The 27,250-nt window shown below is 42.8% G+C and overlaps 2 protein-coding genes across 3 annotated transcripts; one reads left to right on the plus strand and one right to left on the minus strand.

Annotated features, from left to right (window-relative positions):
• Positions 1-1,169: 1,169 nt before the first annotated feature.
• On the minus strand, positions 1,170-17,017 carry tti1 (TELO2 interacting protein 1). 2 transcript variants are annotated; one of them, XM_086214107.1, is made up of 14 exons: positions 16,894-17,017; positions 14,870-15,628; positions 13,818-14,155; positions 13,482-13,743; positions 12,643-12,820; positions 12,139-12,431; positions 11,045-11,443; positions 10,649-10,808; positions 10,148-10,315; positions 9,861-10,012; positions 7,760-7,900; positions 7,376-7,580; positions 2,963-3,050; positions 1,170-1,875 (listed from the first exon to the last, which is right to left on the minus strand). In XM_086214107.1, the coding sequence occupies exons 2-14, from the start codon at positions 15,593-15,595 to the stop codon at positions 1,644-1,646; spliced, it is 3,342 nt and encodes a 1,113-aa protein (XP_086070233.1). In that variant the 5' UTR covers positions 15,596-15,628; positions 16,894-17,017; the 3' UTR covers positions 1,170-1,643. The 2 variants fall into 2 exon arrangements, with proteins under 2 accessions (XP_086070233.1, XP_086070232.1); XM_086214106.1 differs by lacking the exon at positions 16,894-17,017 and adding an exon at positions 15,885-16,062.
• On the plus strand, positions 16,444-22,908 carry zgpat (zinc finger, CCCH-type with G patch domain). The gene is made up of 7 exons (XM_086214108.1): positions 16,444-16,583; positions 16,923-17,567; positions 17,914-18,047; positions 18,412-18,576; positions 18,729-18,851; positions 20,969-21,380; positions 21,754-22,908. The coding sequence occupies exons 1-7, from the start codon at positions 16,462-16,464 to the stop codon at positions 21,890-21,892; spliced, it is 1,740 nt and encodes a 579-aa protein (XP_086070234.1). The 5' UTR covers positions 16,444-16,461; the 3' UTR covers positions 21,893-22,908.
• Positions 22,909-27,250: the final 4,342 nt, after the last annotated feature.

Consider the following 27,250-nt stretch of genomic DNA (forward strand, 5'->3'; position numbering starts at 1 on the left):
GCTTCTAGTGTCCAAAGGAAATCAGAGGCTTTCCCTCTCTGATGTTCTGACCAACCCCTCTTATTCTGGGTAGCCCCTGTAGTTTGGGGCCGCGGGAGGAATCGTTGTGGATTGTTTCTTTCAAACTCGGATCTGATGTTTTGTAGAGAAGGGATCGCTGGTGGCAAGAAAGGGAAAATGTACATTTCTTCTTGAAAGTTTGATCTGACGCTAAGTGTATGCCTTTATCACATCAAATAAATTCTAAATGAAACAAGAGTTGGTTGTTTCGTTTTTTTCCTGGCTGTAATCAGTTCTACATAAGCTGCAGTCAGGCCTTTTTGGCCTCGGCTCTTTGTGCGTGTCCATGTGCATTAAGGTGAAATGACATTGGGCTCATGTGTAATAGTTGCTGCCAAGGCTCCCCGTTGCTGCTGATGACTAATGGTGCTATTGTCAGCGCTGGCAGCCGGATAAATAGCAGCGGCGCGGACTGAGATAAAGAGGCGCTTGCTAGCGTTAAGTCAAGCTAGCTAAATACAAAACATGTGCAGATCTTGTTTCCTCAGACGAGAAGGCTCATTCATTTTGGAGCAACCAGGAGGTGGTGACGCGGGGGTGAGGTGATAATGGAGGCTGCCTCTATGTTCCCTTCCTTTAAATGTCGTAGGGCTTAGAGCGATAACAGCTTCCCACATAGGTACAGGACTTGGTGAGGGGGGCAGAAATCCTGCTTCCTTCATCCCTTTTATACAGAGATAGGAAGTAAAGTACAAATGCTTTACTACTGTAACTTCAGTTGATTTTTTTTTTTTTTTTTAGGTATCTGTACAACCTAAATTTAAACACACATATCTGAACTTACTTCTATTTATTAATATTTGTATTTTTTGACTTACTTCGATTTATATTTTTAAAAACAGGCTTGTCACTATAATTTTGGTGGACGACACAAAAAAGTGACACGAGAAACAGATGAGTTTTGATATAAAGGAATAGAAAACATGTTCTCCCCAAGTAGTAAAACGGCTAAAGTAGTACCTCAACTATAAGAACACCCCCTCCCCTTTTTTTGTTTGACTCAAGTACCAGTATTTGAATACTTTTACTACTTCTGCAAATTTAGTTGTATATAGTTTGAAATACATCAAAACAAAAATGCTCAAATCACAAACATATTCTCAGGTGAACTGTTTTAATGCCGGTTGTACTTATTCTGATAATTATTGTGAATAGAAACACAGGTGAATTTGTAAATATGCTTTTTTTTTTTTTTTTAAACAGACCCATTTCAACCATGGAACCTTTTCTTGAAAGAAATCTCGTAAAAAGGAACGTAGGACATGACATCAACGTACAGTGCGTGCCAGCGCTTCACGTGAACTGAAGAACATCGGCACTGTTGCAGAGTGTCAAATATAGAAGAGCTACTGGGTTTGTTCCTGGTTTCTGCACTGCAGCTGAGAAGTGAGCAGCGGTGTACAGATGCCTCATTGATATTTCCTCCTTTGTGCCTTTCTTATCGGAGCTGTATACAGCTTGAAGGTTATCTCCAGTGTCTGGTTTTTGGCACAATGGTTTGATTTTCTTTCAGCTAATTGATTTGCAGGAGTCAGTGGTTCAATTGGCCATCCATGTGAGATGAGATGAGTCGGGAGCATCAATCAGCAGCTCATTAACTGACTGGCTTGGTTGACGGTCCGCGAAACACAGCCGAACTCCTCTCTCAGCAGTTTTAGCACGTTATCAGAGTACTCGTCCCTCGGTCGTCCCATCCCGCTCAGCTGCACGGGTTGAAGGTCGGGGTGTGGCGGGACGTAGGCGCACGGGCAGTGCAGCTCATTCAGAGTAAACCAGACGGCATCTGGATCCACCTGGATTAATTGTCGGAAAACACTGAGGAAAAAAAAGAGCCAAAGATAAACGGATTAACTCTGGGGCTATGTTGTTAAACTGCACAACATTTATGAAAACTTCAACGTGAAACACAGAGAGAGACATATTTCCGTAGTTGGCCGACACGATCTCATTAGCAGCCAATTCAGGTTGTTTTTATCTCCTCCACGCAGCAGGTAAAACTGCAGGTTTTTCAGTTTAATTAGCAGGACATCCACAAGTAGTTAAAGAATATTTAACATAGTGTGCTTGAAGTTGTTTGACTTGTGTTTACCACCTAGGTACCTTAATGAGTGCTCCTCATTTCTGAAGACTGGTGAGGGTTGTTCAATTCAACCATTCATCAAATTCACAAGAGAGAATGTCCACAGAGTCCAATTAGGGCTTTGTTGAAATGCGCTCGGAACATTATTCACATTCTCATTCTGGAAATTAGTCAGTGAGACCAGTGTAGAGCTGGAGAGGAAAGAGTTCCAGCTAGTTCAAAGTGATAGACCAACAGCACTGGTGTGCACAGACCTGACACAGTAGATAATGTCAGGAGAACCGTATTTGTTTTTAAGTTTAAACTGGAAAGATGTTTCGAATCCATAAGTAGTTCTGTTTTAGAAATAAATGCACAAATGGCACACAAAACAGTCACAACGTTCTTACGGATCAAGACGAACTCATGAACGGAATTTGGACAAATAAACATTTTATCTGAGGCAGCTCTAATGTCAACGTGCGAAAGAAACCTTAACAAGTAGAAGCTACGTTATAGCTAAATTCAAAATGTTGTACTTGAAAGACGTTTTTCAAAATACATGCAAAAGTTTAGCTAAAACTAGCTAAGCTAACTGGCACCCAACACAAAAGTTAAAAGGGGATCTGGATGCCAAATAAAGCCCCCCCCCCCCCCCAAAGGCTTGTTCCTTTAAAAGGTTCCCAAGGAAGTATCTGACCACTACTGATCACTAACAGTTTAACAAATATGGCACTGAAGAAGAAGAACAGAACAGAGAATTTTTGCCCCTTTCAATGTAACTGAACCACAACCACCTCAAAATGGTTCGCAGCGCCGCAGAGTGCATGGGTTGGCGTTTACCTGAGGCCAGCCTCCTGCAGTCTGATGGGTTGCCTACAGCTCAGGTAGGGGAGGCAGGCCTCAGAGACAGCATCCAGGTCCGCTTCACCTAAAATTAAGAAAAGAATCAAATAAATCTAAATATAGATGTTGCGTCTCGGACTTGGCCACAGGGCGCTTATTTTTGCACAATTATTCTTGTTTTGCATTTTAAAGACACTAAAATTATAAAGGTGTCGTTTCTGTGGGGATCTATATCAAAGACAGTTAAGTTAAAATAGTTTGACACACAGTTAGCTCTTTAGTCTTCCTTACGATTTGGAATTAGCAGTAGAATATATTACAATTACTAACTTGCAGTTTTAAACTTTAATAAACAAAAAAGAAGTTGGTGAGCAAGAAAAGTTTTGTGTGCCTTTGAGTCTTTGATTATTCACTTGAACTGATTAAAAAAGGAGTGAACACCAAACCGTTTTTTTTCTCCCCGGAGTTGATCATGCATAGATTTCACCTTTTCCCAACTCTTAATGAAGTGAGACAAGATTAATTTCAAAGCATTTTCCGCATCTCCTGATTTTGTACACTCGCACAGGATGGGCGTTTTCCTCCATTCATCCCTCCCTTTTTCTTTCTTCCATTCCTTTATACGCACACCGCCCTCCCTTTTTCCTCTTTCCATCCATTTGTAGCGTTCACAACCTTGCCACATTCCTCCATCCTCTCGACTTCCCTCTCATGTTGCCTTATCTCCACACTTTCATCTCCTTTCCTTCTTTCTCACACTCTCCCTTTCTCTCCGTTCCCTGGGTTTCCGACAGACATTTAGCGATTCCCTAAGCTGCAAACTGGGCTGCCTTTCAAGCCTCATCTCAAAACATGTCTCTTTCCCTCTCTGCTTACTCTTATTTGCCAATTCAACCCACACTCTGCTTCAACCAGGCCTCCTCGCTGTGTGTCAAGAATAAAAGCAGCAGTGCACATTTCAGAGTTAAATTGGATTATTTAGCAACCGCTTTTATCCCTTTTCTTCCTCCCTTTCTTTTGCTACACTCATAGCCTGTAGTCCTTTGTGGAATGAAGGTACTCGGAGTGAAGTGGTGAGAAGTGAGAAATACCGAAGAGGAGAGGGCCAGGTGCTGTTAAGATGTCATGGTAAATGAATAAAAGGTGAAATTGGAAGTGAAACATATTTGCTTCAGTCAGTCTCTGTTTCTGTCTTTCTCTTTCTGGGACTGTGGCTTGCTAATTGGCTTGCTGCAGGCATCCCAGAGGTAAGCCGTAGCCAAATCGGTATTCACATGAGTAAGGCTGCAGCCACTGACTGTTTCACTCTTGCTCTTTCACATTCACTTCATCTCAGACTCAGAATATGATGGAGGACAGCACCGTAGCGGGGAAAGTGTTGTTAAGCCATACGACGACTGACTTAAAACCATGTAGGCGAGGAGGTAAGGTAGCAGCAGCTAGCTGCCTTTTTGTTCTACCTGTTAAATTAACCACTTGGGCAACTAGAGGAGAGGGGAACAATTTCAAAGTTCAATCTGTGAGTGATCTGAAAAAGTTTGTGCTTCCTTTTCAGCCTACAAATATACTGTAAATTGGGGATAGCATATTACCAGCAAGTGAGGAAATAAAAAGAAAAAGCTAGCTAGTCTCTGCTGCCATACTGGAGACATGAACTGAAATAAAAACATACAAACACAATAAAGAGAGCAGAATAAAACACATGAAACCTTTACCGCGCATTGGCATTTCCTGATATCATCGATGCGAGGAGCTTTTTATGTTAGGCTAGCATGCTATCATGCTCTCACAATGCTACCATGCTAATGTTTAGCGTGTGTGTTTGCTGTGTTTAGTTTTTAACACGGCACTGACATGTGGTACCTTTTAAACGTATATGTGGGACTGGTTAGAATTGCTTAGTCACACAGCGAGCTAGGAAAAAACAATTTATAGAACTCCGTTTTTTTAAGCTGCTAAATGTTCCACTAACCGCTAACAGCAACTGTCTTCTATGTTTTGCTGGGATGGTTCAACTATGAAAGCAGTGAAAGTCGATCAAAAGTGATAAAGATAAATCAGTACACGTTAAAAAGGCAAAACATGAATCTCTTGAACGTAAATGACTACGCTGCTAAAATGTCACAACAATTGACTGACAACTTTCAATTGAGACAGCAATATGACTTGATTTTGGACAACACAGTATGCCCTACTCTAAAAGATCTCATCTTACTGAGAAACCATGGCGCAATGTTTAAACTCACCACTACAATACAGGATGTACTGTTTTAGGGTTTCAGTAAATGCATCACGCTATGGTGGAATATAGCTTAAGTTTGCTAACGCTGTAAACAATCACAGTGCGTCTGTTGGTAAAAGGAAAAGAATTTATCAACACAACTGTAGGATCGGTGCTTTCATCAGGTTGACAAGAGATGCTGAAAGAGCTGACAGGCTATACGGTGGAGAAGAGCTGCAGGAGAGCTGTGAAGTTTACCAAGGAGTCCTACTATTATTGATTCACTTAAAATCTGATTTTTTTTTTTTTTATATGCCTCAGCTGTCAAATGTTTTAATGGGAGCATGGGCTGGAGGTGCAGTGTTTTCAGGCTACCTGTATTGTTCGTTAACAGAACAGTATCTCAGGAATGCCTTGGGTGAATGTCTACAAACTAAAATGAAAACGTTTCTGTGGTCCAAGTTCAGTGTCACCTCACACAGGAAGAGCTTGAAGGAATTTCTACAAATATATTGCAAACATCCCCTTGGACTCAAGGATGACCTGAAAAAGATGCATTGGTGAACGGTCAAAGACACTATGACAGGCACATATAGTGGATGTATAAAGCCACGATGCACAAAATGATATTCTCTCTGAACCACAGATCTCCAAACAATGATCTACATCCTGATTTTTATTGCTTCAAAACCCCGAACTGTGTCGTGCACAGAGAACCTAGCAGTGATTGTGATTAGCACTACAGTAACAGGAGGGCAGTTTACAGTATAATCTTCTCTGATTGCAAGCACCACTTTCTATGTGATGAGCATTTTATTTCCACAAAACAATAAAATCTGCGTGTGTAAAAGACACCAAAACAGAGGCCATCAGAGGTCCTACTCCGCAGACGGCTCTCGGTACTTGACTATTTAGTGGTTGGAGAATGAGGGCAAACTGATCCCAGTATGCCTGTGACTTCACTGCGTAATGAATATAATAATTGATGAAAAATTAGACAATCAGCTCATAATGGCATCAATGGTAACACACTGGCACTGAGGGCCCAGGCCACTTTAGTGAAGATCCTGATGATGTGACAAGCATACGAGGCTTTCAAACATCACATTGCAGAGCTCATCGATCCATCGCGTCGTTTCCATGGGTTTTCTTTGTGCGATTTGAGGTAAAAATGGAGCAACTGTGTGCTGCAGTCTTTGTTGTTTGGAGGCAAGATTTCAGTGGCGGCATGTTGTCTTATGTTGTGTATCTTAGAGTCACCTTTACAGCACGTTGAATTCAGGCACGGCCACAGAATAAAATGGTTTTCATCACAGAAAACCTTTTTTTTTTTCCTGGGGCCGTGTCTGTTGCATGTTTCATACAGGAATAATTTAGGATGAAAACTAGAGCCTGAAAGTGGAAAATGATTGTGATTTTGATCAAACTAATTGATCGTCCCAAATACAGGGACCCACGCACACACGAACACACACCTTTTGATGACGTCTGAGGTAAGTTGATACACATAATAAAAAGAACCTGTGCTCAGCTGTGCAAGAACAAGGCCTGAAGTCTGGCTTCCTGTGTTATACAAGACTGACACCTGGTGGTTATGGACGGATGCTGTTCTTGTGTCAGTGGAAGAGAGTGTGAGAGTGTGTGTGTGTGTGTGTGTGTGTGTGTGTGTGCGTGCGTGCGTGTGTGTGTGTTCTATTCTTGTGTGAACCAATGCCTGACAACACACCGCACTGTGAGTACATTTTGACATGTGACAACAATTTGGCTGGTCCTCAATTTGAAAGGGCTATTGGCAGGTCAAGACTTGGTTTTAGGGTCAGGGTTAGACAGTTAGTCTAGTCGATGTCTAAATAAATACCCCTGGCCTAGCAGTGTTTTTGAGATTTCCTCTGTATTTATGAAGATACAAGTGCTCAAACATTTGGAAAAAATAATGAGAATTCAAAAAGGGCCTGTAAATTAGAAAATGTTATTATTACGAGGGTAAATTATTGTTACTTCTTCAAATACACGAGAGTTACAAAACCTGCCACATCAGGGACAAGATGGCTTAAGCGGTTCAACGTCTGCAGTTTAAACACCATCAAGACAGACAAATGGATTTCATGGTTAGGTATCACTTTGACTGTGTAATATCTTTGGAAGCCAGTGTGTAGACTCGTGTGTGATGTGTGCTTCTGTTCTCCTACCCAGGTCCAACCTCCAGCACAGAGAGCCCAGCCCCTGCAGTACAGCCAGCTGTAGTTTATAAGCCAGGGTGTGTGTGTAGACAGGGCCAGCCTTGGCGCTAATCGGGGCCTGATGTGCCAGAGAGGAGCTCAGCTTGGGCAAAACCTCTTTAGACACCCTTCTCTTCAGGAAGTCACCGCATGTCTCACCCAGTGTACACAACACCTGGCAGAGAGACAAGGAGAGAGAGAGAGAGACAGACAGACAGACAGAGAGAGAGAGAGAGAGATTTCATCCTCTGTAATACTTTTTAACAGGGCTGAGAGGACAAGCTACCTTTTTCAGACAGACAGAATCCAAGCTTACATACCACAGAAAATTAAAGGAGAGATTGTATTGTGTACCCTGAAGGCTCGGAGAACAGCTAGGGGGTCATCAGCAGTCAGTCTTTGTAGGAGTGCAGGCCAGCAGCGATGAGCCATCGGCAGCAGTTCGTTTTCCTTTTCACTCAGTACACACACACACAGCTCCAGGATGTCCAACACCTTCAAAAGACACAGTAAACCCATTAAAACAAATCTTGTTTTATATCAAATGCAGCAATATATACACATGCGCTTAATGACAAACTATAGATGCTTAAAGCCATGCACAAAATCTTGTTTTTGTTTTTTTTTTTGTTTCCTGAGAAATTATAACATTAATAATGTGGGCAAAATAAGATGTAATTTTGATAGCTGTAAGTATAAGTAGTCAGGTTATTCAACTTGTGAGAAAACATGGTAGGAGCAGCATTAAGTCCCTCTGTGGCTTAGATTTAACAAGCAGACACGTGCGTTCACTATAAGTAACAGCCATGGCTGACTGAACTACAGCTCCTGTTCACTGCTGCAGAAAGCATGTGCCTCGTGAATTGATTAAACACTTAAATTTTACCGTGTCGAGCTCGTAATGAGGTCTGTCTCATTTCCTTTGCCTTATTAGCAAACCCCAAACTGAGCTCCTTATTTTGTCAGCAGGTTATCTCCCATAAAAGAAAGATTCTCCGTGTGGATTGTGCTTCACTTTTGTCAACAACCACTCGTCCAATCTACTTCAGACTGGGCGGGTACATAAATGGGGCTCTGAGGAGGTGCAGTGCGTTTGTTTGGATGAGTTGTTCTCATATTTTGGCTTAAAGTTGTTGTTGTTGGTTTTTTTGCTCACGTCCTTGCAGGGTCCCTGGGTATTTTTACTGTAAGAGTAAGAATACGAGTGCACTCCAAATTTCTGCTTTCACTCCGGCGCTGTGAATGCACCAGAATAACAGAAGGCTAATGAAGGCTAGTTTGACCCCCAGATGTGAAGTTGTTCTACACTATCAATTTTATCACCAGATTGTGATGCTCTTTTTACTATCAGCTGTTGTTGTGGGTGTAGAAAACAGGTGCGATCGAATTTTAGAGCTGTTATCGTTGCTATCTTTACTAGCTTTGCCCTGCAGCCTATTTCATCATCAGGGTGGTGATGTCAAAGCAAGCTAATGATAAAAATGGAGTTTCCATTTGATTGACTTGACTTGTTCAGCAACACTTGGCCCTGTATCACCTGCAGGCAATACCTGGACTTTCCCAAAAAAGGCATTCAATATTTGTTACCATGGAAATTAAAACTATATCTCAAGAGTACACCTGGGCTGTCTAAGCCATTGAGACTGAAAATACAGTCTCTTATCAGCAGTAGTGCAGTGGTTTCTAAAGTATGCTGCGTCTCCTGTTGCTCTCATGGGCATTTCAACCATCTATTCATATTTGAGCGAGTTAGACTGCACACAAGGTGCTAAAGGGCAACATTTTTTTCCAACCCAGGAGAAAATGGTCATAGGCCCGCAGGGAGGTCCTCCCCGCAGGCGTGAGGAGTGAGATGGATCAGTGTCAGGACAGGTCAGAGGAGGAGAAGGAGCAGGTTTTTACAGAATGCGGATGGGAAGAGCATAAAACAACACTGCTTCATTTTTGAAGGCCGATCTCTTGAGAGGTACATATCTGAGCAGAGGACCCCCTGATGTTACAGTACCTACTCCTGAGTGTACACGTACCACAGTTAGGGAATCATGGTGAAAGTCTATATCACATTAGACGTCAAAAAGTCTTAAGATCTGGCATGCGTTTTTCTTAGTGGTTTTGGAGAAAGGTAATATAAACCTATGCTAATACGTACAGAAGTTATTGTGAATATAGAAAGAAACCAATAGAAATTAAGTATCTGTTCATCTCTAAATACTTTATTACCTTCCCTTCTTTTTAAACTGCTTTTTTCTCTTTTTGCATTTTATTTTTAAATAAGTGAATCATAGAATATGCAAGGATATAAAGTCTTCAAATTGCAGAGTGCTATTGGAATTTTTTTCAATGGTTGCTGTACAGAAGTGACAAAGAAACACACACGCACACACGCGCGCACACACACACACACACACACACACACACACACACACACACACACACACACACACAGTATACAGACCTTGAGTCGGAGCCTGAGGCTAGGGTCTGACAGCAGATGAATGCAGCGCTCCATCACATCTTTAGTGATGCCGAGGTGGGCAGGAAGTTCCGCTTTCACATCAGGATCATCAACGTCGTCAACATCCTCACAGTCTGTGGGAGGAGGAACCTCTGGAGACAGAGAACATCTGGTCAGACGGATGATCCAGTTCCATTATTCTCTTATCACTTCTACTTTTATGAAATGTAACTACCATAAAAGAAATGATTTGAAAAAAAAAAAGAAGCTGTACAGAAAATACATACCAAGGTCTTCAGTGTCATCCTCCTCTATGCCGATGCCCTCCGCTAGCTCTTTCTGTTTGTGGTAGTCCAGCAGGAACTGGCGGATGTTAAGGACTTCCTGGTCAGAGGAGGTCTGCTTGGGTCTGGTGGACTCACTGGACCTACTACACTTGAAGGGAAACCACCTCGCTAAAAGAAAACAAGAACAAGTGTTACACGGAAAGGAAGTAGAAGGAAACATATTTTTACTTTACTTTGTCTCCATCTTTGATGTCATTGTGCTTCCTCTGAGGTGTCTATCAAAATGTTTTTGGACTGTAGAGTATTTTTCTATGGCAGTGTACTGCATTCACCAGAGGAAGAAAAAAAAAGAAACTTTTTCTAAATAAACAGGATAAGTTTATAAGAATAAAATGTACGTGGTCATGTAATTACTGCCTTCCCGTGTCATTATTGACTGACGGTTGATGTACAACAGTATCGAAGGTGACTGACCAACGTAGACAGCTCATGAACCCTCACCCAGTGCCTTCATCAGCGCGTGCAGTACGGAGCAGAAAAGGGCCGCCGTGTGGTCGTAGCTGAGATCAAGAGCCGTCAGCACATCCTGAACGATGTCGCCGACCAGAGGCAGCAGGCTGCTGTCAGAGTGCGTCAACATCACTGTCAGCACCCGTGGAGCCTGACCACCGGGACAAAGACATCATGAAGTACACATATGAGGAACAGCAGCTGACCTCATGCAGTATTCACCTGGCTAATAAGAGTGTATTTGGGGTAGATTTTACTCAATGAATGTCCTGTTTGGTTATGTGAAATAATACTATGCACTTCCTACTAATCACACTGGGATCTAGCTCAGTTTCCTGCTTCAAAGTACTTGCCAACTCTCAACATGCCGAGCCGAGCCAGCATTACCTGAAGGTGCTGGCTGAGCCTCTGCAGGTTGACTGAGATGTCGTTGAGCAGGTAGTCAGAATTCTCATTGATCAGCTCCTTGAGAGAAGAGTAGCCACAGGCCCTACTCATGTCCCACATGGAGCCCAACGCTGCCTGGCTAACCAGCAGTGTTTCCTCTCCAGCTTTCTCAAGAACGGGGTACAGTGATGTCATCAGCAGGGGACGGAAATCACGCCCCAAAGCCTGAGAAAAGCAGGCGACACCCTCCAGCTGGATGCACAGTTGCCAGATGTTGCTGTTAAGATGGTGGATTGTGGAGGTGGATGATGAGGTGACTGAGGAGGGGATCACTTGGAGAGGGTTGGGATTGCTGACATCACTGCTGGGTATGGAGAGGAGCGTGGGTGAGCTGAGCAGCTACAAAGAGAAGGAGGGCAAATGTTTGTTTCAAGCATCAAACTGGAAATGTGACACTGTTGTATTCACAGACTAAGAAAAAGGTTGACATTGAGATGTTTTGAGTTTCTAAGCTGAATTTATAATTGTTTTTCCTGGCAATGTCACCATGACAACCAGCGAATTCAATGCACACAAGAAAAGAAATAGTCCAGCAGGTAGTGGTGGAAAGTGTTTCACTCAAGTACTCTGCTTTCAGTGCGGTGATACTGGCTTTTTACAGTATTTCATACTTTTACTCTACTTCTGAACGAATCAGTTACAAGTTACTTTGAGGAGAAGGACAATCAGACAACTGGAACACACACACACTTTAACATGACTCATGAAAGCACTGGAAAATATAAATATCATGTAGAATGTGTCCTTTTATTTTCGATACTTAAGAACAACTCCATATCAAATACTTGTCAACTTTTACTGAAGCAGAATTTTAAATTTAGATGTACTCTCATCAGACATAGGGTACTATTTTATCTGGGTATTTCTATTTTTATTGAAATAAAGGAAGTGTTTGCATCTTCCACATTCATATTATCTTCCATTTATGAATCCCACTAGTTTGATGGTGCCTGATGTTCCCACATCAAATTCTAAACCATTTAATAGAAACTTTCATGAACTGCTGCTTTACAACGTCCCATCTTTATCGTCACCTGCTGGTCCTGCCGATCTCTGTCAGCCTCCTCACACAAGGTGATCAGGTGCCAGTTGTTCAGACTGGTATATTCCTCCAGGACAGACTCCACTGCTGCCCTCAGGTCTTCATGGGAGGCAGTGACTCCCTGATCGCCGCCCTCTAACCTTGGACCCTCTGCTGCCACGGAGATACCAGCAGCACCCCTGATGATCTCATTCAGTACCATGGCTGCCTGCTTTCTGTATGCCGATGACTGCCGGTACAGGTCCAGGAAGTGATCTATCAACAGGTAAATGTTGCCGTAGTAACCTAAAAATATAAGGAGGGGAAAAAAAAGGCTTGATGAACTCATAAAGTGATCGCTTCATTAACGGAACAAGTTATTTAAATGGCACGACGGTAGCATCCTTAAATAAAATGCACCATGATTACTATTTATTAGGAGCTCACAAATATCAAGTTACTGTAATGTGTATGATCAGGTGAGAAATACGGGTCAGTCACGATTCAGCACTGGTACCTAACGTCCGACAGATCTCCGTAAGCAGGGAGAAGATCTTCTCGTCCGTGAAGTAGAGGAAATGCTTCTTCTGTGTGTGAGCAGAGTAGGAATCATGGGAACCTGAGCTTGTTTCTATTACAGAGCTGTAACTTCTTTCTTCCACAATGCGAACATCCATGACGTCCAGCTCTAACACCTGTAAAAGGCAAGCAGTGAACAAATGCACAACTTTTAACAAAAACAAGTAAACCATATCATCTTCAACGCTATCTTTAGAAAACACTTCACCAAAAAAAAAAAATGGGTATTTGGGTTTTTGAGTACTCATGAACAAGTGTCTTGAGCTCACAACCATATTTTTTCCCTGTCCCTCTTCTTTTTTGATGCAGAAAGAGCCAGCCAGGTGTATTTAGCTTGAAGCAAATGGCGCCTGACGGCCAACAACAGTCAAACTGTCCTTTTTACAAGCCATTAAGTGAATTGCTCAGTATAATCTTTATCCAAATCTGAGCAAAAACCATGATAACTATGACATTTCCAGTTCCTTGCTAGAGCTAATAAGCACAAATCAATATTTGTTTACAGTCACGCAAAAGTGTTCCAGCTAACTTGTTTTAGCTCAAATCAGAGTGTTTGTGGATCACTGAAGATTTGACTAAATTATACCAAAAGATAAATTTGAGAGTTTGTAAAAGAGTGTTCATAAACAGTGTTACTATTGATTGCACTTTTTTGGGTGAAGTAGTACCTAAACAGCTCTTTGTGCATGCAAAATTACTACGTTCCAAGTTACCTGCACATTTTACCTTGGTTATTCCCACCGCCACCGATCACCCAGTAATATTCTGTTGCCTTACCTGCATCAAAGCTTTAGAAATTCTCTCGAGATGTGCAGCCGAGTTCAGCACCACACTGACAAGCGGTCCCAGGATTCTTAAATAACCAAGAAAGACGTTGAGGACAAACAGCTTCTTCTGGTCGTCAGAGGTCCTCATCAGTCTGGGCAGGGATGTAGCCAAAGAGTGGAGATTCTCCGACAGGACGTCAGTGAAGGTCTGAGCGCTGCTGCTTTTACCGGTGATATTTCTCTGTGATACGTCTCTGAGAGCAACTTCACACCTAAGGAACAAAGATGGGACGTTATTAACTAGCCTCTGAGCTTTCTTCTCAAGAGAATGTTAACCAAATCAAACCTCTCTCTAACTCTGGGTTCCTCATCATTGACTGCTCCCACCAGCGCCTCTAGCAGCAGCCCAACACAGTCGCCCAGTGACTGGCTACACCTCTCCAGCAGATGGTCAGCCAGCTCCACCATCTCCAGCCGAACCCTCCAGTGCTGATGGGCCGAGGTGCATGAGATGATATTCTTCAGAAGTAGGGACAGTTTCCCTGATGTGCTCTTCAGCCAGTCCTGCGTGCGAGGGACCACCAGCTGACCAATCCTCCCCAGGTCTGGTGAGGGGGGCTTCCGGGGCTCACTGGCCTCAAGCTGGTGGTCTTCCATGACAAGCCCTACAGTCCTGGACCACACCTGAAATAACGAACGGAAAAAAGGTTGTCAGGAGCTTTTTGTTCTAAGATTTGACCATTTTTTCTTCACTTCAGTCCATAGAAACACAAAAATGTTTATTTTGCCAGGATACTACCAAGGTAGAGTAAGAGGAACCTGCCAGCTCTTCGGGAAAGACACTTATTTTCCATCCTCTCCTGAACCAGACGATAAGACAGATACCCGTTTCTCCTCTGTGCTGGATTAGAGGATCAAGGACCCACAGAGACCTGGTGACTGCTAGATAAATAAGCGCAACAAATGGTAGTGGATGGGAAGTGTTAGCATAACTCTGTCAAAGGTAATTCAATACACTATTCTCAAAAACAGTCATTGCCTGTAATGCTGCTGCTACTAATCATGGTCAACTTTGTAAGAGAGGACGAGGAAGATTAGTCTGGAAAAACCAAGACCTCGAACCTCAATGTGTTTGATTGACAGAGGTATACGAACGTTTCCCATCCGCTACCACCCATTGTGCTAAGCTGACTACGTAGCGATCAGCTACATGGTTTTGTGGGTCACAGGTCCTTTGTGCACACACAGAAGAGAGAAGGGGGTCTGTCCTCTGGTCTGCTCTAGGGAGGATGGCAAACGAGTGAATCCCCAAAAAGGTGTGCGAGTTTCCTTTAAGCCTTATCCTGTTTCTACTCTACTTCGTACAATAAAAATGGTAAAAACACAATATTAGGGTACCTTGATGGCCCTGACTGTGACTCCGTGTCCTTGTCTCACATCCCCAGTGATGATTCTAGCCACAGCCATAGTGATCCCAGGTAAAAATGAGGCCATGGTGCTCCCTATGTCACACCTCTCCTCTGAGGAAGGCACTACATGGTCCTGATTGCACTCACACTGCAGAGTCAAAGCCTGGAGACACTTCAAGGCTGCACCCTGAATGTCTCGTGACTTCTCCTTTTCTGCTAAAGTCAGGAGCAGAGAAACAGCGGCTCCCAGTCCAGGCAGCATAATCGCTTCAAACAGTTTGAAGATGATATCACCATAAGCTGCATGAAGCAGAGCATCCAGGCACCTCAGGACAGTCAACTTCAGTTCCTCTGATGTTTCTGCAGGTTTCCCGGGGTCCGTTGGAGAGCAGAGGCAGAGGCAAAGCTCTGAGAGGAGTTCACGGAAGGTCTCCCAGCTCTGGACACAGGTGTTCTCCAGGACGTGGCTCATGGATCGGGCCACAGCCTGCACTAGGTTGTCCTTCTTGGGGCCAGGGACTTTAAGGACGAAGCGAAGAGGAAAGAGGATGTAGTCTTGGAGCTGCTGCAAGGTGGCATCGTTGACTTCTTTCAACTGGCCGTACAGCGTCTCCACGTTGGTCACGGTGGGCTCACGGGTCAGGAGGACACAGGCCGGGCGCAGATAGGCAAATGCAATCTTTGGGTCGCTGATCTGAGCCATGGTTGGAGGCATACCAGCTGGGGTTCAAGTTACAGCCAGAGCCAGCTGCAAGAGAAATGGATGATGTGAGACAAAGATGTCACCTCGGACTCCAACAATCAGACACGCCTTTATTGGTGCAAGACACCCGTGAAGACATCCTTGAACCACTAGTACTCATTAGTCCGGAGCCTTCAACATATTCACATACGGAGAAGGAAATTCCTATAAGAAGATGTGATTGGATGCCAACTTCAATGTCGGAACGTCCAGCATGTTTGTGTAGTACTGCCGTACTTGCGTCACAAAGCAGACGACCTACCTTCACACTGATACGAATCAGGAGACCACAGACGGCACGATACCCCAGCGTAAAGGGGTTTAATTTTGAAAATTAAAAAAATAGCACTGATGAATTTACTAAGCTCGTTTCGATAGAAACGTCATTACTCTGTGCCATCGACGACTCATGCGTTTAACGTAAGCAGCAAAAGTGCGTCAAGTTGTTGCATTTGAGCCACGGAAAAAGTTTACAGAAATTTAAACTGAATGATTTATTTTCATAATAAGAGCATGGTTGATTTGAGCGAACGATAATGTTGAGGGGCGGTTAAATCGATGTTACTGCCAATGAAGAATTACCGGACAACATCGATGAAATTGACTGCAGTTTGGAATTTAAAATTTTTTGGATGGTTATTTGAGATAAATTTCCAAATGTCTTTCTGTCTTATTATCATACGAAGTACTCAGTAGTATCAAATGCCCTTTAAAATGTTACCACACTACGTTCATTTTGATGATTAAAAGTAAAACAAAAGTAACTCGCTATTTTATTTTGAAAGGGAACCCTTAACGGAAGTGTCAATCGCATATGTTACTTGACGGTGAACCGGTGTATGTTCTTCTGTCCAGTTTCTGGACATAGCAATTACGTATTTTATTCACACAGCAACTCTTTGGATGTCAATCGCGTTTTCCGCCGATGCAGCGGGCTAAGACTGTTAGCTAGACAACAGAGGTAATGCTAGTGACTTATAATCGGATCTAAAAGTTCGCTAAAAGATGGCTATCAGTTAGCTAACACTAGCTACTAGCGATATGTTCTCTACAGCGGCTGGATTTGCAATTGTATAAACAAGACAGGGAAAGAGCAGATTCATATGTGTTTATTAACATTACAGTAATTATATATTCATTTATGACAACAGTCAAATTTTTTAGTGCAGTATATATGGGAAATTAAATTATATAGCTAGAAATTATGCCGCAGAAGACCTCAAACTAATGCAGTTCGTGAAACATTTGTGAACATTTTCTTAAAGTTCTACCTTAACTTCTACATCTTCTTTCTCCTCAGGTGTCCTTGGGGTCACCTGTTCCTGTCCTCCACACGTCCAAGTGTTAATATGGACGAAGGAACTCTGGAGGCAGCCATCACTACATATGAAGCTCAGTTACAGCAGGTGCAGGCGGCCCTGTCAGCTGGTCTGGACTCCTCCCAGCTGTCAGACCTGCACAAACTTAAAGATGACATTTGTCAGCTGATTGAGCTCACCAAGGCCAGCCTGGTGTCTGTCAGGAAGAGTCGGCTTCTTGCCAGCCTGGAGGAAAACCATGGACTGCAGGCTAACACATCAGAGGCAGTGACTCACACACAAGGTGCAAACGGAAGTTTTGATTCTGAGTTTGCTTCTTTTTACTCGGGGCTGGGGGAGGCATCAGGTAGTAGCTCTGATACCAGAGAGAGAGACAAGGAGAGTGAAGGTGTAGGAGAGGAGGAGGAAGAGGAAGAGGAAGATGACCTCAGTGGGACTAAAGTAAGAGCCCCCTACCGGACATCCTGGGGGACACTGGAATATCACAATGCCATGGTTGTGGGGGCTGAGCCTCCGGATGGAAAAGAGGCCCAAGTTCGAGTGCTGTACATCTATCCTACCCAGAAGTCTATGAAACCCTGCCCCTTCTATCTGGAGGACAAATGCCGCTTCCTGGATAATTGCAGGTCAGTTGACATTTTTTGATACCTCCAGCTGTTTGTAATAGCAGATGTTGTCCAGCAAGTGTCATCAGACATCTGCCTGCCTCACCTGTTATGGGCTGACCCTCCAGAAAAATGGAATAACGTTTGATTTGCTCTCTCAAACTATGACTGTAATTATTTCTATGATATTTTTCCTCTTTTACAATTTTAACGAATAAAGTTAACATGCTATTTGACAGGTCTCAGTTGTGTCCCTCTAATTTTGAAATAATCCCCTCAGGTTTTCAATGTGGAGTCCAGTGTCTCTGCAAAAAAAACATTTTATTTTTTAGAATTATTTGTAACTCGCAAATCCATTTATCCTAAGGTTTTCTCATGGCGAGGTGGTGTATGTGTCGGAGCTCAGGGAGTTCCTGGACTGTGACCTCAGCAACCTTGAGGAGGGCTCTTCCTGTTTGGCCCGGCACGAGGACGGCATCTGGTACCCAGCCAAAATCACAGGTATCACTTTTTGGGCAGACTCCACTGTAACTTCACTCATCAAAGTTTCATCCTGCAAACGCTGTTAGCACACATCGCTATGCTGGTCTGGCCACTTCACTTCTTACAGTTTGATGAATCAGACCTTCTTTTTGTCAGGAAATGTCGCTCCTTTTGATGGATTTTTTTTTCCTAGCCTAGTAAGCGCCTCATGCCAGATCGCTCAGCAGTTGCAATGATTCCTAAAATAGATGGCGCTCGGGCGTGTTGCAGTTCCATGATTGTGAATGAACAACTGCAATTGAGCCACATTTCCTGAGGTCCGCTGAAGGTCGTTTAAATGTAAATAACTGCAACTGCAGGAATGTTTTCTCTCTCCATGTAGATATCGACAGCGGCTTCTACACGGTGAAGTTTGACTCCCTGCTGCTAAAGGAAGCTGTAGTCGAGGCTGACGGCATCATCCCGCCTTTGAGAGAAGATGACCCGCTCTCCTCAGACTCGGACATGGATGACGCTGGAAACGGAGATGATGTGGCTTATGCCAAATGTGTGTATGCATATATGTAGCTACTCAAAACCTAAGACTTATGATGTGTATCTTTTTGTGTGCATATGACTGCGGAGGTGCATTGCATGCTGATAATAGAATTTAGAAAAATGTCGTCCCTCTACACTTAATTTCATGTCTTTACTCAACAGATATGGATTCAACTGAAGATACCAACACGATATTAAACGCTTCCAGTTTCGGTGGCTGGGAGGCACATACCAGGGGCATCGGGTCCAAGCTTATGCTGAAAATGGGCTATGAGTATGGGAAAGGTACTAACTTTTATAATTTTAACCTTTTATATAGCAAGTTCACAAAGTGCTTTGACAGACAAAGCAAAACCTGGAGGCTAAGAGAGAGACAGCCATAAATATCAACAGTTAATCGTAAAAAGCAAAGAAGAAACACAGCCTAAGCAGAAAAGTGGGAAAAGTGGGCTTGGACGGTAAAGGGGTAATAACAGAAAAATAAGGCAAAGAAGGACAAAAGAGAATAAAAATAAATGAATAAATAAATAAAAGGACACCAGACAACATCACTGCATTTGTCGACCGTAAAAGAAATAATGGCTATACAAGTCAAAAGGTAAGTGCACAGAGTTGAGGAGGATGTTTTTTTTGTAAAAATTCTTTTTGTTGTTGTTGTTGTTGTTGCAGAATCTTGATCAGAACTGCTAACGGTTGTCAAGGAGGTTTTGGGAGTGGAAGTGAGAGAATGTGACTCTAGTTAGCATTAAAAACGTTGCGTAGAATAGCCTGTATGAATGTGACTCGGTTATCGAGATCATTTGGATTTAACACCTTACCACAGTTTGACATGAGCAAATGCCCAATAACAGACCCCCCCCCCCCCTTTTTTTTTAATACAACCAAAGCTTTACAACAATCTCGTAGCCTAAACTGAGGTCACTATGTGCGGAGTTTGCATGCATTTCTTTGTCATTTTCCTCCCCAGTAAACATTCCTGCCTTGATTTATGAAATTCTTCTATCTTCAGCCCTGGACCAAAGCATTCGTCCGAGAGTATCTGCACTGCGGTTTCCAGCTGCGTATGAGTTATTAGTTATGATGGGTCAAACACAGAGATCAATCCCTCCCCTGGCTACTAATGAAGAATAACCTCAATACATTCACAGTGAAATGTGTTTGCAGTAGTTTCCATATCCTTCGACAGAGGGAGAATCTAATAGTTTGTCTTTTCACAGAAGACAGTTTGACGTGTCACAGTAAGAGCAGCGTGACTGAATTCCATTTGGATGCGCTTGTTTCAGGATCTTGGTATCGTGTGTGCTGGCTGACTGTTAGCCTGTCATGATTCACTGAGGCATAGAGTCGAGCTATCCTCATTGCTTTGACAGAATATGTTTAAAATAAAAGTGCAGGATCCTAACTTCCAAATTCTTTATGTTCTACTGTGTTTTCTGTTGGAATAAGGAGATGTCACAGTCCAGCGTGTAAAAGAAGAAGTGGGCGGTGTCATCGTGATGTCACTTATTGGATTGTGTACTGCTGTTTTGATTTGTTGACTTTGGCGTTTCGGTCGTCACCATCTTTGCTTTTATGGCATATTTAAATTAGAGTTGGGAGCTTGGGAGCAGCAGTTAGCTAATGCTAACTTGGTTAGCAATGTTCCACTGTTACTCATGTTCACCATCATTAATTCAAATGCTAAATTTGCTTGCAAAAAAGGATTAGAAATAAAAATGAAAAGCTAATTCCTCGAACTCCCTTTGACCAATCCAAGGCTGGTAACTAATTTTCATGAAAATACAACGCCAAAGCCAAAGAAACACAGAGTAACTCTCACAGTTTAAGGCCACACTGGAGCAATGGTGGCCTAAAGGTCAGGGAAGAAAATTTTGCAAACACAAGATCAACGCAAATACTAGAAATAAAAGTTAGAAGAAATCTCTATTCTGAGTCAGCCCCTGCTGTTGACTGGAGAGAACGCAGGTTTAGGGTGTTTAAGCGTTCTTCTTCTGTGATTATTGTGCCATATTAATTACCTGGAAATCTAATGGAATCAGGATTATTCACAGTTGGTTTACTAGTAATTAAAATTCTGATATCTGTAAGAAAACAATAGTCGCCTTGTCCCTTGTATGTTGGTGAAGGTTCTCACTCAACCAGGTCATGGTCGTCTGAGTTAGGCGTAATTCCAGATGCCTGCAGTGAACTCTTGGACTTGTGCTTTGTAATTTCAGTCAAACTATGCACATTAATAGACAACCATATTGAATTTAGGAGTGAAGGTGGCTATAATTCTGGTTAGCAACATATTTAAGAAAAAAATATCTGTAGTTAAATAGATTTTCATATTTTTACCACCTTCAGTGTTTTTTCCTCTAGTATGGCTCCTCCTCCTCACTTGGTCACTGTTGTGTTCTCAGGTTTGGGAAAGATGCAGGAGGGTCGAGTAGAGCCAGTGATGGCGGTGGTGCTACCCAAAGGTAAGTCTCTGGACCAGTGTTCAGAGATAACCCAGAGACGCACTCAGAGCAAATCGGCAAAAGACGGCGCGCAAACGGGCCGCCCAAAGCGGCGCAGGAAGCCTCGGGCCCCTACCGAAGAGCGCCGTACTGTCTTTGACTTCTTAAATCAAAAACTGGGCACCAAGAAAGGGGATTCTGCCACGGCGAGCGCTGGAGGGAAACCTGCAGCAACTGGGGTGGAGGCGTACCGGGGAGGGAAAAGCACCAAGAGGAGTATGAATGTGAAACTCTTCCAAGCGGCTGAGCGGGTGTCCCAGACAGAGAAGGAGATCCAGAACCTGACTGAGTCACTCAGCAGACAAACGGGCAGGTCAGTTCTTATTCATCTGTCATACATTTTCCATGTATATATTCACATGTGTATAACTTTACTGGAGGCTGGGAACCCACCTCAGCAAACACAAAGCACATAGAGTGCAGCAAATGAAATGAAATTGAAACCCAGTCCTGTGAAGCTCCTCGCTGGTCAATAATTAGAATTCACATAGGAGACGTGTTGTTGGTGATGTGTGAAAATGTAAATGAGGTGCAAAGATTCAAGGTTGTTTCTGTAGCCAACTCATTCTGGGAAGTGCAGCTCTAAACCAGCTCTTTTGCTTACCCTTCTGTCTCGCTTTCGCTCTCTCTCTGTCTCTCTTACTTTCTCACGCATCCTAATCTATTTGTTGTTTGTGTGTGCAAAGGGACGCGTCCAGAGTGAAGCAGCTGGAAGAGAGGCTGTCAGCGGCCCGCCGGCTGCTGGCCCAGCAGAAAGCTGAGGAGCTGTCCATCCAGAGAGAGCACACCAAGGCTGATACACACAAGAAGATGACGGAGTTCTAAGCTCTCAGACTTGGAGGATAAACTGACTGCTTGCCTGAAATGAACTTTTGTCCACTGGCTACTGTCAGTGTTTTTTGGTGCATTGTGTTTTTCTCAAAACACTTTTTCTTCTTTTTTCTTTTTTTTGCATTATTTTTTTAACAGCTTCATGGATCTGAGCTGACAGTAGAGGCGAGTTTATGCCAAATGGCAGCAAAAGGGTAAAGAACTTTTCAAGGACTGTTTGCCGATGGATGTTTGATTTCTTACTGTCCACAATAATATTACAAACTAATTTGAAATAATGATGTGATGTCGGTGTATTTTCTTTCTCAGCATTGGAGAGTATACCGCGCATTTTTCCTTTCTTTGCGTTCTCGCGCCTTTACACAGCTCCACATACATTTGTTACACTCTAGATATTTGGATCATTGTCAGCTCCAGAGTCTCTCGGATTTTTTTGTTTGGTTTCCTGATTCTCTCATTACGTCCTCAGGAGTAGGGCGACTTTTTCTGCGTGTTGAAGTGAGGTCTCACTCGCCCACATGCCTCTTACCGGCTTGACACCTTTGAAGCTGCACCTGTAACCCCTCTGTTGAATAATGAGCATGGGGACGAGTGCGTCTGCATACAGATCGGACAGATAAAGTGTCATGAGGTGGTAAGCGGGTAGTCACTGCTGCTACCTCGTTACCGTTCAGACTCTCTAGTGGAGTCGGGAGGTAAAATAAACGAGATGGACGTGTCCTGTATGAGGAACTACGAATCTGGATGTGACAGTGTAACAATGAAAATATGTACTAAAGTTCAAAATTAAGAGATTAATTTAACATTTTTAATGCTTTACAACTTTGTATCACCACAACCGTGTTTTATTCCAAAGATAGCAGCCAGCTGCCAAGTCTGGGGCGGGGGGGAGTGGAGCAGAGGGCAGCCCTCCACTCAGTACCTGCTTGTGCTCTGATCTGTTGAGTGGCTCTGCTGTCAGATTGCTGGTGACTGGAGAAGAGATCGCGCTGAGGAACATGGCAAAATGCAGTTAATGGGATCCCCTGAGGAGGCCGGGGTGGGGGGGGGGGGGGGGTCTGTGCGTCACACTTTACCCTATTTGTGAGCCGTAGCAGTAGCCCAGCCGGCAGCAGGTTTTTGTGTGTGCACCTGTGTTCAGGTCTAGGCGTGTTCTCCTGAGCGTCTGTATGCGCTGCACACCGCTGCAGACGTCTGTCTCACATATGGATCGAGACTGGCCTATTAGGGGAGTATTTGCCCCTAATCGGCACTTATCAGGGCCGGGATTATGTGATTAAGGAGGTGTGATGGGAAAATTGATTGGACGGCCATCTTGACAGATGTTTTACTTGGGAATTCACACTAAGCTGTTTAAGGGCTGCAGGCCTTTAGGGGCTGGCCTGTGTGGAGCGGGTCAGGTTCTCTAATGATCTGCCAGGCTGCTGGTCAACTCACCGATTGAGCTGTCGCTCACAGAGGTGATATTTTTTCATTAGTCTGAAAATTTTAATAATGGATGTACAATTAACATCAATTTAAATCACATTGTGGCCAGAAGTCAAGTCAAAGGTTTCATTTTTAACAGTATACAGTAAGCAAAGCGTGTGACGCTACAGAGGTGCTCTACTGGCGAGGTACAGACCCCAGCACACATCACAACTTCACATTTAGATGTTTTATATCCGGCGAAAAGCAAAGCAAAAAGAAAAAAAAAATCCCAATAAAATAACCTTTTCTGCCAAAATTTGTAGCATAAAGTTTTTGTCGCTCTCAGTTCTAAGAGCAAAATTGATGCGCTATTCAATCGCGTGTGTTTTCCAGACTTTCACGAATAATTCAGGTTCTCGTGGAGTTGAGTCGAGTTCAGTGACAGTAACGTCAGCCAGTACTTTTTTTTTACTCTTTTTTTATGTTTTCCTTTTGTAGACAAAATGTGAAATAATGTTGACACAAATCCAACTGCACAGGGACCAAGAGTGAAAGAATGATCCATCAGTCTGCCAGAAGTCACGTTGAAAATAATTGATATTGAGATGGATTCACTGATATTTTTTGCTTTAAGAGGCTTCTTTACACATTTATTAAACCGTTCCACCGAGGTGTGTGTGTGCGTGCGTGTGTGTTTGAGAGAGAGAGAGAGAGAGAGAGAGAGAGAGAGAGAGACAGAGTGTCTCAACTTTGATGAAGTCTGGTGGAAAGATAATATGATAATAATAATATTACAAGGAACAAGTACCCTTTGGAGGTGGTCTGGATCAAATTGTAGCTCCTGGATGCTGATGCCCATGCTGTGGATCATGGGCAGGATAAACTGTAGCTCTCAATGACATTCCTGGACTTACGTTCTTGAGTCCACATGAAACATATCTTGATGTGTGATCCAGAAGACCTATTTTCAATATAATGGCCAATATTTCTGGAAAAAAAATGCTGATATTCCTTGAGACATGTATGTATTTCAATTAGAGAGGAAAGAACTAGTCTCTGCTCAAACCTCAAATAATACTTTTTAAAAATATGTTTTATGTGTTGCGTTACCGGTACTTTTACTGGAGTAAATGATCTCAGTAGTTCTTTCACCACTGGTAGAACAAAGATTGATGGCCCATAATTAACCATAGCTTGACTGGCCCTTAAAAACACATATGCGCGTGCGCACACTCACTCACTCACACACACACACACACACACACACACACACACACACACACACAAAACCTCTATGTAACTAATGGATTATCAGGAAGCAGCATGCAGGTTTAGCCAAAGTTATTAGATTAAAGCCCCTCTCCATGTCTAAATGAATTATCAAAGTGCTGGCATATGTACCTACAAAAGACAATCACCTAATTGGAATTAGCACTGAAGGTCATTTGTCACTAAGGTAAATGTACCAACATGACATTTAGTTGTAATTAATAACTGTGTGTGTTTGCATGGCATTTCATATTGCAGTGTTGAAGCAAAGCTGGGGATCTTTGTGGGGCTGTACAATCGGAGTTTATTTAACATTTTCTTTCTTTCTGTATTAAATAGTGAAGTTATGCATGACATCTTTGCTGAAAAGGCTTATCATTTTATGGATATTAGAGTTTGTATAAAGAATGTTCTCGTTTCATTTTAGGAATTGATATATAATATGCGGTGCTGTGTTTCCACAAAAGGCTTGAAGGACAAATGAAAATTAATATCTATTCATGAATCCTAGCAGTACAGACGAAGTACTAATGTAGTTTTGCTTTTTTAATATGAGGCAGAGTTCCATTCTTCCTAAATAAACACTTTTATATAACGAAGCTCCAATGCAACTTTGTCTTGTGTAGATTATATGCTGAACTCAGTGAGTACATGTTCGGCACTGCAGGTGTTTCACCTTGTCTTAAGTGCTGTGTATCCGTATCGTGCTTCATTGCCATTTTCTGCCGTTTGTGTTTTTACACAATGATCAATGGCTGCTCTTCTGCTGAGCCAGTGGAAATACAATAGTTTGTTAGCGGAGGTCATAACTGAGGTCACCGTTTTGAGTGTTCGAGTGTCACGTGACATACATTTAAATCTGAGTTGTTACTCAGGTGGAACAGTAGGATGCAGATATACAAAATAGGCTGTGTTCCTCCTCAGGCATTACTGTAGCATCGTTATTGCTCTTCAAATGAGGCGGCTGTGGTTTTGGAGATAGTGCAGGTCCTCTCGTAATCACAGGGTCCCCGCTTCAACACTAAACCCTAACTGCTGCCGATGCCTTGTGAGTTTGTTGTAAAGTGCTTTCATTGCTCACTAAACAAGAAAAGAACAGTATAAATGATAGGAAGATGAAGCCAGTTTTATTCAACTCCTCCAGGAGATGAGAAATGCAGCAGGAGTTTATCAGTACCCCAAATTTCAAAGTAGTTTCTCTGTTTTCCCTCTATTTATTGAAACGCTCACTTCTAAACTCTAAAACGCACATCAATCACAGCAAGCAAAGGAAAAATAAATATGTTCATGCGTTCATGCAATGTAAAAATGAAAAACCTTTTTTTAATTGTGACTTGATTTTATTATATTTGAAGTTCACAACATCAAAATGAAAAAGTAACGACCAGGAAACCCGAGGAAAGGAAAAATACCTCAAAAAAGACCTCAGAGGAAACGGTTACTTGTCTTTCTCATTTCGAAACATGAATACTTCATGTACTTGTCATATTGGCATGCACATTTTTCTGTCACTCGGGTGGACAAAATGTATCACATGTCAGGGTAAGCACATTTTTGCAGTTTTACACCATGAGGGTAATATTTAAAGAGGGGATGGATGGAGTTCATCTAGGATGAACTCCTAAAGTGTACGAGCAGCGCAGTCGGCTGCTTCTTGTGGCATTCGGTTCATGTATATTGTAGGATAAGATATGGTGAAATACTGTAAGTACTCCAAGTTAGAGTGACAACCATTAGAGCAGGTTGCTGCCTCATATTGACCGTGTCTGTCTGACAGTACAGGTATATGTCTAGTGAAGTCGTGGAGTTTTGTCAGCTATCATCCATACGTAGTACGGTGTCTTACCTTCAGAAGGGTCACTGCGGCTTTGGTGCAGAGAGCCGCGAGCAGTGGCGGCTGTGATGCTCGGCACTTCATCCTCAAAATAAACACCCACCTAAAACAAATCAATATCTGTTTACATATAAACGCTATATTTATAACATTTTCACCTCCCACTGCATCCCGTTCTTTGTCAGATCAGCTGTTTGATTCGGAAAGCGATGCTGCAGTGTTATACATGATGTGGCGTGTAGGAATGCGAGGAAGTGCTTCGTCTGAAAACCATCTCACAGTAGAAATTATATAAATGTGGTGTTTATGTAAATAGATTTTTTTTAACTTGATTTTCTTAGTTGGGAGGATTTGGTGGATAAAATACTCCCTGCTGAGGCTCTCTGCACTGAAGTCGTGCTGACCCACATGTACTGAAGCTAAGACCTGAACCGTGGATGATACCTCATACGACCCCACTTCAGTATCACTTTAATGTCAGAGCTAAATCCATCCAGTATTCATTGACAATTTTCCCCCCAAAATTCCGAATCCGATGAAGGGAAAGGTTTTCAAAACAATGTCTCCCCGGAGTCAGCTGTTTCAGATCAGAAACCGGACATGTGGCGTTCTTGAGGGCAAGGACCACCAATTTGTTGTGTCATTTCACAGGAGACTTGGGAGCTGTTACCGTCCCCAATCAATTTCAGGTAGCAAGGCCCTGTAATAACAAGGGAGGGGTCTCAAACACACATGTCACACAGAGAACAGCTACAGGCTTGTAATAAAAATTCTTTAATACGCAAACCTGAGAGTTGGCAGGCTAAACAGCAGCAACAGCACAGAAGAGGAGCAGGCAG

This window comes from Aulostomus chinensis, chromosome 9 (genome assembly GCF_037954235.1).
Source record: "Aulostomus chinensis isolate RoL2024-O1b breed Wild chromosome 9, RoL_Achi_v1.0, whole genome shotgun sequence".
NCBI lineage: Eukaryota > Metazoa > Chordata > Actinopteri > Syngnathiformes > Aulostomidae > Aulostomus > Aulostomus chinensis.